Below are 11,421 nucleotides of genomic sequence, written 5' to 3'. Positions count from 1 at the left end.
AGCTGACTGAGCTTCACCATTGCATCGTCCAGCTACCGTAACACTCGACCAGCTCCTTTGAGCTTGTTTTCGCCTTGTCTTGGTTAAGTCTCAGCTATATGATGTCCTTAACCATGCTGATTGTCCATGATACGCTTGTCTTTAGGTCATGTGACCTGACTGGTGCGTCTCATCGCACTAAGGTCTGTCTGGACGATCCTATCCAGAATTGGAGACATGACAATTGACATCTTTTTGCAAAGATAAGAAATTGTTAAACCGAACACCACGGACCCGATGTCCGAAGAAGCTCCTGGGATGCCACATCAAAAACACGCCCGCGCAAAAGATACTCCAGCTTGTATGACCAACCAAACCGTAATATTCCTTCCATGTCTCGTTCTTGAAAACAAGAAACAACTAGATTTTGACCCGGACGAATGTGTGGATAATTGTTTCATTTTGTAAATGTATAGGAAAATCGTCTATGTCGAGCATCTATATCAATTTTTTTATTGATCATCCTTACATAGCACATGTAAAACACCTGAACAAAAGATACAACGCAGAACCTTTTTTTTTTTTTTTAAGAAAACCCCATAGAGAACTTGTTCAAAATTTTTTTATGTCTAGTTGAATAGTTCGCGCTTGCCATCGAAATCATTTTTCTAATGAACTAGGTTTCCATCATCTACATTAAAGTTTTAATATAGAACATAAGTAATATACAAACAATAATGTATTAGGGTGATGAGATTTAAATTATACTTCCGAATCAATCTAAATTGTGTATCATAAAATTATACTAATATATTTGTACATATATATATACATTGAAGGTAAATATGTTAAAAAGGCTGGTGATATGGCATCACTTGATGGAGAATACTGTCTTTCCAAACGACGTATGTACGTGGATTATTAATTCATTGAGATAAGTACTTTAATATTAGGAACATAATGTGATGCAATTTCGATATGAGTTTGTTATATTATTAGCCTATTAAGCGGAGGATTTTATTAGAACAGAGTATTGTATTTGACAAAGATGTTTTGTATAATTTTGAAGAAAAATTGATATTGGCAAAGAGAACAGACTATTAATAAACTACTAGAGTTGAACCCGCGCGCCTGCGCGGATATATTTATTATTTTTAAAACATCATTTTGAATATAAAATAAAATGAAAATATACATTTTATAAATTTTTAGTGTTTAGTATATAATTGTATTTTATAGTTTTATATTTGGTGAAAGAAATATTCATATGTTAACATTGGTTTGAATGTTCAGTATTGCTTATTATTTGTTAAGTTTTTGGTTTTTCGGTCTAAAGATATAGACACCATTCGGTTATTTATGAAATTCGTTTTAATTTGAATTTATGTTCGGTTCTCGGTTTATATGCTAGGGCCAATTTTAACATATTTTTTTGTAATTTAAAATTGTAGCACCATATTAAAAAGTTTAGTTTGGACATTTATTTTTATGAATTCATAATAATTTTATCAAAAATTTTGTTTAAAATTTTGTATTCTTAAAATGTTTATGTGTGACTTAATTAAATTCTTTATAATACTAATTTTTTTGAATATATGAATTTTCCGATTTGTGTTTTTATTATTACAACAAAAAATATAAATCATGTATAGAAATATGGAGACAAAATAAGTTAGAAAATAAAGTTATATATCTAAAGTTAATTACCCAAAACACATAAAAGCTGGCTTAGTTACAATATTATAATAAAGTTCATTACCTAACTAACTATTCCCGGCAAAAATAATGTAATGTGTAAACTGAAAAAAATAACTACTTTATCAAGAAAATAGTATCAAGGCCTCCATTGGTGATTGTGTCAAAAGGTGTCAATGACAAAAATGGACTGTCAATGTTATTTTCTTTAGTTAGGATTTGATTAGTATATCAATTAACTACCATTTCGTATTTATAGGGATTTTCAGTTATTTTCTTTAGTTAGGATTTAATTAGTATATCAATGAACTATATTTTAGAGATTTGCTTTAGAAAGTTGTTTTGAATGTCAATTGATAAGATTAGTATAACTGGTTGTTTTGATATCGATACAATAATTAGCTTTTATGATATAAGAAACTAAAATCTATATAATTATTATAAAAGAATATGTACAATACAATATATTTTTCAACTATATACGGATATCAAATCGACTAACCGATTCTATTTTTTTTTAAATGAATCGGCACCGGTTGTATTGAAAAACAAAACATCTAAACCAATGGTAAAGAATCACAGAGACCGTCTTCTTTATGGCCTGCTACAGACAAACAAAAGCTTGAAAATTTTCAGACAGAGGGACAACTGGAGACACTTCAAATGATAGAAACTGTAGATGATAAACACAAAAGCAGTAATACATGAATGTATCTCACGATTTTGATGATTCGATTACAGAAGAAATTTATATTGTGAACATCGAAACTAAAGGATATATTGTCGTGTTCGACGAACCATATAATTTTTTTAGGATTGCTGGGTGAATTCAATATAGAAATGTTTAATATTTGTAGGTTAGGTCTGATGAAATCATCAGTGTATGTAAAGCAATGACCATGCTCTGTTTTGTAGTTAATCTTGTTTGTAAGGTTTGTAACTGGTAAGATAGAAATTTCGATAGTTGAAATTTGGTATGGTAGAACAATTGGTTGGATTGCTTTATTATCAAGTTAGTAACGTTTTTAATAGGGATATAAACTATGATATGTAAATGTCATTTAATAGGGATTATGTTAGTTATTAGATTGGTCCTAGTATGACTTATTTGTAGTCGATATTTTTAATGACTCTATTTTAATAGAGTAGATTCTTAACTTCCAATAAAATGAATCAAACGGCGAGGAACGTTGAAACTAACGACTTGGAAGAACGGATGTCATGTCTCCCCTATCTCTGCCACACAAACAAAGCAAATGACAGACGAGACTTCTCTACCACACTGATACCTGCAAAAGAGAAGCAAAAGATTTTGACCCATCAACGAGACGGACACAGCCCAAACGATGATGCTGGGATGGCTCCACCCTAATACCGCGCCACCACTATTAGATCTCCGACACTTATGACCAACATAGCCGGTGATTAATACGCGATTCGTCAACGAGAACCGAAGAACAAAGCTTCTCTTACTCGCCAAATCCACGACCGAGAGGTGATTCGATAGTAAACAAATCAACAAGGCCCTTGAAGCAAGTACTGGTTATTGATCCAAACCAACCAACGAGAACGAAAGCCGAATGGATCTACACACTCCAAATCCAGTGAGCAAAAAAGACAAAGATCTGTAGCTGCCAACGCCTTCACGCATGTCTTGTCGTTACTCCACTTCCTGCCCTTCGAACGCCTCCATTCCGAACAGAGACGTCGTCGAGACAACAGAGCAAGCAAACATGTCGACATGAGATGGAGAAGAGTCTCGAGAGAAAAATCAAAGCAATACACAAAAGTAAAGAGAAAGAGGTCACACGGGCACCGACACAGCGGCCGGATACCGGTGAAAACAAGATTGAGATTAGGTTGCCTGCAAGGGAGCGGCTAGGGCTTTTGAACTTTTCGAATGGGGTTGTTTGTTTGTTTGTACCATAAATTTTGTCATCACTCATCAGTGCTCGACTTTTTTACAGTTGATATCAACGGAATCTAACCGAATAAACTAACGGAGAAAGGAGAGTGAATTCTTTATTTTCTACGAATGATGCATTCAATTTGTATCAAATATCCATGTGATAGAATCCTGCATAAAGTGGAAAGATGAAATGAGAATTCTGTATCCTTGGAACTATAATCATAACTATTTATTTTAAAAATTCTCTTCAAGAAATTGTATTAACTCCTTCAGGAGTCCATTCCTCTATCCCCTGCTACAGAAAAGATAGTTCCTTTTTGATGCAATATAGTTCAAATTTCTCAGCTAAGCCGCATTGCGACTAAAATAAGCCGTTATGGCTATCATTTTGCCTCCAATACAACTTTCTTCTATCTGAAATCACAATATATATATGAGTTTGTTAATAAAAAGGTTTGCAACAAATTATCTTTCATAAAGAACACAAAATGTTTAGGTTTATGGAAAAAATGTGTTTTAGGGCAACATCCTATACAATTTTGAATATGTTTGGATTAACTTTGTTATCATATATTATCCGATCAGGTTCGGTATCTTATCTCTTGTAACACCCGTTCAGATATTTTATATATATATCAGATTGGGTTCGGATTCATATCTTGGATTCAGAGATTATGCCCAACCCTAGTGTTTTAATAGATAAAGGTGTTACCTCAAGAGTTAGGGGAGGTGACGAGAGGGAAGCCAGTTCTTCCAACTGTGCTAAATCAACATTTTTCGGTAGATACATGATGATATTCGGAGTAATGGACTGAACAATCTTAAACAATGAGTACCTATACAGAAACAAGTCTTCACTAAAAATATATATACTTTTCATAAGAATTAAGAACCAAGATTAGCATATCATTAGGTAAAAAATGTTTACCCGTCTCTTGGCTGAAGCATATCCATCTTGAAACTCTCGACTTTGCAATAATTTGGTCCTCCCCATGGTGGCGCAAGAAACGATACATCTCCCTGGACAAAATAAAATGATTTTTATCTAGTATATATATTAGCACAACAACAAAATTAAAGGGTAACCAAAAGAAATTTTTAATAGCATATAAAAAAATGATGGAGACGATTACTTTGAGAGATGGAGCTAAACTGAAGAAATCACCAACGACAAAATCCACATGATTAGCAACTCCATAAACATTTGCATTGTTCATAGCCATTTTAACTTTCATTGGATCAATGTCGATAGCGATTACAGAAGAAGAACTATTTAAAGAAAAATGGTTTAGAAAACATTCATATTCATACTTCTCTTCTTGTTTTTGAGAGAGAAAGCGAGATAGAGATTACACTTTAGCAAATTGAATAGTGTTACCACCAACGCCTGCGAAGCAATCAATCACCACTTTTCCACGGCACCTCTCTGCGTGTTTGATGGCGATCTCTTCATGAGTCACAGAGTACCATCCTTCTTCATCTATTTGGATACCTTCGTCATACCTCGAGAACAGATCGTAACGTTGAATCCAGTACCGATTGATCTTAGGATTCGTACTATTTTCTGCCTCTGTAGGAAGCACAAACAAAGATATATCATATAATTAAGAAGAAATAATGGAAGCATGAAGTTTACGGATGCTATTTATTTACCTTTCTTCAAGTGTGATTGATCGTCGATAGTCATTGATCTCTTGTCACTAGCCAGTGTGAGTGAAGTATTAAAGTCAACGCGTAACTCAACTTCTTCATGCGATGTCCCGACAAGAGAGAGGATAGCCCAGATCTCCCGGTAATCGAAATATTCGGGTATGATAATAATTTGTTTAAAACTTGATTGATTCTCCACCGGTTTGAAAATAACCGGACCGGTTGATGAAAGAAACACATTGCATGGAATATGTTCTTCACTCTGCATTCGGTAACGTTCCATGGAATTTGTTCTTCCCTCCACTTTTGGTAATGTTGCATGGAGTATGTTCTCGTTCCATTTTTGTTTTCAAAAACTACTGATGCAACAATAGTAGTCGCTATTTTATTAAACATTTAGAAATTATTTTATTTTGGTAAAATGTTAAATTTTATATCATTTTTTTACCAAAAATTTCATGAAAAACAAGTAGCAGAAAAGATTTAAAAACCCTACTAAAAACAACAGTCTGGAAAGGAAACCAACACGGCAACCAAGTTGACCTTCCAAAGCTGCTAAAACCACACTATTAAGACCATGATTAACCTCAGTCTTTTAACTGGGATTCTTAGTTTCGGTTAAAAGACGTTCTTAATTTTTCTTAGATTTTAACTAAGAAAATCTAATAACCGTTTCTTAAATAAGAGATATAAGAATTATTTCTTAGCCGAAAAGTATAAAAAAAAATATCAAATCAAGAATTAAGAACCCCGGCTAAGAGACCGGGGTTAATCGTGTCCTTAGCTTCGGAAAGACGAAACTGGAGATACCGTTCTCATACCGGCCAGAGACCAAGAGAATGCCGTCTCTTGTTCAGAAGATAGTGTATAGTGACAACTTTTATATCATAATGATTATTCTGTGTAACAGAAAGTTACACATCATCAATTTGGAATTATGAGCACTGATAGAAACCAAAGGAAGCGAGAGAAAGAAGCTCCAACAAGAACACACCACACACAAAAATAGAGTTGACAAAAAGGTAATTTTAAAAATTTATAAAAAACACAATGATGTTAATAGTTATTAAGAAAGGTGTTCAACAAAAAGATGCATTTACTCTGTACTTTTGCCATTTGTTTGCCGCTAGTGGGTACTTTTTGGTCCAAACTCAAACAACTATGTCATATATTTCCTGAAACTTTGTTAAGAAAAATGTCTGCTGAAACAAAAGGGAGCAAAAGTAGTGCCGTAGTGGTGACAAAGTGGATCAAAACAATTGAAATTGTTTATAGTAGAAAGTAGAGTTTGAAGGTGGCTGATGTTGAAAGATTAAGTATAAAAGTTTGAAGGTGGTTAGTGTCAAAAGATTAGATATAAAACATATCTCATTTAGTTAAGGGAGTGTGTGTGTGTCCTCAATAGACTATAATCGAATGGAATCTCCGGATAAAACTCCACCGTGTGATTACTGATATAAGGAACAGCAAAGACTATGCTTGAAGAGCTTGGATTTCGGGTACAAAAACAGAATTGGGTGGAGACATCTTCTCTGACCAAATTAAGAGACTCAAACCTCAAATTCAAGATAGTTGAAATGATTTAATACATTTAATCGAGTTTGGTTCTAAATCTAGTTGTTTTTAGTTTTATTTAACTTTTTAGGTTTTAGTCGGGTCTTAATTTGGTTAATTGTTGTTTAAAATGATATCTGGTTTGTTTTAAAACAGTAAACCAATTTAAAACACTTTTATAATATTTTTTATTTCGAACTAGATAAACCTGAAATTTTAATATTATAGGAAAATAAAATCAAAATTTTATATTTGGAAATAAATACAATGAGATAATAGTTGGAGAGACATCTGATGTTTTACAAGAGTTTTTGTCTGGAAATAACTCATTAATTCTATTTTTATGTTATTTCTTACTATATATAAGCAACAACAAAGACCGGTTGAAATTTCGAAAGCCTTTGAGAGGCATTGAAACACACGCGCTTCTCTCCTCGTTCTCTCAAAAACCCAAACACCGATTGTAAAGGGTGGAGACACTACGGTGCTCCGGCGGCGACGTTGGTGTTCGTAGTAGCTCTCTCTCTCCGGAAACTGCTCGACGAGACGGGATAGGCAAGACCCAGTGCTACTAGGAGGTGACCCTCTCTCTTTGCTGTGACTCGGGAGGGTTTTCTGAAGCGGTGGCCCCTAGAAATCCCGCTCTGGTGACTCGTCGGTGTGATATTGGTGTGCGCCGTTAGAGGACGACGGTGACCCAGCCGGAACCCGCTTGTCAGTCATTGGGGCTGGGATTAAGCTCCGATTGAAAGGGTTGTTCGTTGGTGTCGGTGGATCTCACATCCGGGATGGCGGTTCCCTTATGTCTTGAATCTCGCCGGCGCGTCTTCTTCCTTTCTCCGCCGCAAAGAGTGGAGGAATCTCTCAGTCATGTAAGGCGGTGAAGCTGTTGCGGCTAACGGCGGTTAGGGTTTTGGAGTTGGTCTCATTTTGAAGTCGACGCTTTGTGGCCGCGGGACACTCCGTGGGTGGCTCCGTTGATGGTAACTGGCGATGGATCTGGTGGGCCTCCGACACCCCTGCCGTGAGAAGTCTCTGGAAACTGGATTTGGTGGCTGTGGTGTCTAACGGAGGAGGGAGCGTGCTTCCTCAGTCTTCTTCCCCACAACCTTATATCTTCTCTGCTTAAGCCTATAATTTTTAGCCTAGCTTAAATCACCTGTAATCTAGGATTGAAGTTTCTCCGGTGTACCGACTGTATTGTTCTGTCCCGATGCCCTTCGGAGAAGAAATGAATAAAATATATTTTATTAAAAATAAAATAAAAAAAAAATAAAAAAAAATTATTTTATAACCATTATTTAGGGGAATCCGTAGCTGACCTTAACAAGAATGCAAATTCGTAGGCACACAGAATCATGCAACAGACTCCATGTTTTAAAGGTAGATAGGGAGTATCATTTATTCTTCTCATCAAAAAGTCTATGGATGCGTCTGAGTGTATATCTCGTGAAAACAAATCTTGCAATGCGATTTTTCAAATAAGAGCAAGTCCATTGGTTAGAGACCATTATGGGTTCCAATAAATAATTTAGTAGTTAATTTTGTGATTTGAAAAGTTTAGAATCCTTGTTAGTCTAATTAAATTTTTCATTGTCCAATGGGAGAAACTCATTGAGGTTTTTAAATTTTTTTTTTTAACGCATATTAAAAATACAAATACAAAAAGGCTTTGGCTTGAAAGAGAACATAGAAAAATGTCTTATTGTTAGAACAAAAAGTTCTTGGTGTAAAAGTTGAAACTAAGATCTTACAGAGTTTAGTTACCGGGTCATCTGCAAGTCTTTTGCAATTTTTTCAACATACTTCAGCATTTTGTAATCAAGAACAACCATGACAATGATCTCATCTTCTTTCTCCACTGGTTTACGGTCACTTAAACTGCATTACAACATTGAACATGGAACAAAGCTTTAACTCTGTGACAAGAACATTTCAAAAAGCACTATGAGCTATCAAACATCCATCAGAGACTGCATGTAAAGAAGTTTCATAGAACTCACCTCACAACCAGTTTCCTTAATAAGTGTCTCCAAGAAAGCTCCCAAGATCTCCACCTGCAAGATTCAAGAGTCAGACTGAGGGAGAATAACTAGTGAATGATGATTACAAAAACCACTAGCCCTTACAATAGCTCTTGTTCCGCCCGAGTTCACAAACGAGGCGCTTGCTTCACCTGACTGTCGAACAGCTCAACCAAATCATTAGGCAAACAGCTGAAAAACTAAAACCAATCTATGAGTATTATATCCTTTGAAAGAACATAACTAAAGATCTACATGAACTTGTTCCCATCATTTACTTGCAAAAAGACATAATTTTCAAACCATGTGTTCGCTTGTTGACGCACAGAATGACATAAACATTAAAAAAAACAGAGCAAAGTGACCAATGAGTATCATCTCTGATGGGTCTCAAAAACAAACCTCGTGGCTAGAGAGTTGACAATGTGTTCCTGAGAAGATGGTGGTGGCTTCTGTTTGTAGTAGCGCATGAATTACTTTGTTCTCCTCTCTCTTGGTGATCACAAGCTCAGATCCACCAAAAAGCTCCACGGTATTTTAGCTGATTCATCAGCTACCACCAGAGAATTCTTCTAGCTTTGCATCTTCTTCATCACCACCATCACCGTAATGCAAACATGAATCTCTCAACCTGCATAGCAACAATAAACTCTTTGAAACCAAGATACCCTTGTCTCTTAGAATCTGCAATTGCCCATACCTATCAAAGAAGGAAGCTTGAGAGGTCTCTTCGAAGGCCTTTTAAGTGTTCTGTAATCGAGCATCACAGTCCATACATTCCCATCGTCCGCTTCTCTCGTCATCACCTTCTTGTAGAATCTCTTCCCCACGATCAAACCCGTCATGAAAGACGTCGGCATCGTCACCGAATCCGAATCTTTGTTCTGTCGTGGGTTTGGACCTTTCACGAGGATGGGCTTCTCGTTTTCCTTGTCGAACGTGAACGGAGATGAGAAAGAAGGTTCTGATGATGACTGACCATCGGGTTCGGGTTTACGAGATCATCGTCGGATCGATTTGGATATTTCTTCTCCAACATCGATTTCTCAGAGCAAAAACAAAAACAACGCCGAAGAGGAAGAGGAAGAGAGATAGAAGGCAAAAAAATTAGCCAATAATAAAGTCACAAGTATGGGTTTTTACTGATACCAAAGGTATTTGGTTAGGCACCGGTTCTCTTCCTTTTTTCTTTTTTTCCATTTATTTTTTTTGTTTTTTTTAATAACTCCCTTTTAAAACTTCCTACGGAGGTGGTCTAATATTCTAAGTAAAATGATGTTAAAAGGGCATTTTCAATCAAAACACGTTTCCTTAATTAGATTGTAAATTGCAGGAGCATGCCCATCTTTTCTAAACCAGCTACCAGGTAGCAAACATTATGACAATATATCTATATATATCATAGCAAACCAATTTTATGTTACCCGCTGACGTCATCAATTTTTTATAGGAAAAAAAATCAAAATCTAACTGTAGAGATAGTTCTGAAAATATAATCTAAGGGATATAGGATGAAGGGTATGACGCCATAGCTTTAGCAATCGACGCCTTCATCGTATTTATTCAAAAGCGTCCCTGCAGAAACTAATTCTCTTTAAGAATTGTATCTTTTCACACACGCATCGTTCCAGTGGAAGGTCATCATCTTCCTTGAGATTTGTATCTTATCAGAAGGTTATAAATTGAAGAGATTGTATAGGTTTTCATAATTGTTTCAAGTTTTTTCTGATTTTCTTTTCTCTCTTATTCTGCTGCAGATAATTTTCCCTCTGGCCCTTTCTCCTTTTCTTATAATCAGACTCCATTAAAGTATTGTTATTTCTCTGTAATTCTCTAATTATTAAATTTATTCCCTTTGGAGTTTCTGCAATTGTCTGGTTTGGTTATACTTTCTTGTTAATGTTGTTTTGAATAGGCTTGTTCCATGTCGATGACAAGACAATGAGATGTCTATCGAATATTTATACTCTGCAGTGTGATTCGTTTTTTTGTGTGATGGTAAAGCAGATCTAGCATCAATGTTCGGACAGTGCACTGATCATTCTTTCATGTACGTTAAAGGGCAAGAGAGTTGTCTTTTTGTAGTAACTTCTCTCTGATTTGCTTCTACTTCTGCTACTTTCTATTATCCATCTGAAGCATTCATTACTTTTGCTACTTGAGATTTTTCTGTTGTAGTTGACCATTTAAAAATAATGATGTTCCTTTGAAACATGTTAACTAGTTTATATAATATAAAACTAGAACTTGACCCGCACCCCCGTGCGGGTGTTTGATTTAATTTGTCTTCAACGTAAACTCATAAATCGTTGGTTTTATTAAAAATATCCATATATATTTTTTTATGTTTTGTAATTTACATATATAGTAGAATATATTATTTTATAATATAATTTTTTAATAATATTTTTTTATTTTGTACATAATACTATATTAAATTTTTTATTAATTGATGCAGTTTGATGTAATTATACTATTTATATTAATCTGTTGTTGTTTTTGTTAATTTATTTTAAAATGAAACAACATACTAAAAATAATAATTGTTTGCATTAGTTTTCTATGAATTATTATTAATTTTATGATATTTTGTTTTCTTGAAAATTTGAA

The 11,421-nt window shown here is 34.8% G+C and overlaps 1 protein-coding gene across 1 annotated transcript; it reads right to left on the bottom strand.

The window, feature by feature from the left end:
- Window positions 1–3,886: 3,886 nt before the first annotated feature.
- LOC106301847 (trimethylguanosine synthase-like) lies at window positions 3,887–5,372 on the bottom strand. The gene is made up of 6 exons (XM_013738332.1): window positions 5,237–5,372; window positions 4,937–5,153; window positions 4,717–4,852; window positions 4,512–4,603; window positions 4,296–4,419; window positions 3,887–3,997 (listed from the first exon to the last, which is right to left on the bottom strand). The coding sequence occupies exons 1-6, from the start codon at window positions 5,268–5,270 to the stop codon at window positions 3,929–3,931; spliced, it is 672 nt and encodes a 223-aa protein (XP_013593786.1). The 5' UTR covers window positions 5,271–5,372; the 3' UTR covers window positions 3,887–3,928.
- Between the last annotated feature and the right edge of the window lie 6,049 nt (window positions 5,373–11,421).

The sequence above is a fragment of the Brassica oleracea genome, chromosome C7 (genome assembly GCF_000695525.1).
Source record: "Brassica oleracea var. oleracea cultivar TO1000 chromosome C7, BOL, whole genome shotgun sequence".
Classification (NCBI taxonomy): Eukaryota; Viridiplantae; Streptophyta; class Magnoliopsida; order Brassicales; family Brassicaceae; genus Brassica; species Brassica oleracea.
Note: the sequence above shows the minus strand (reverse complement) of the source record. Positions and strands in the feature narration are given on the sequence as shown.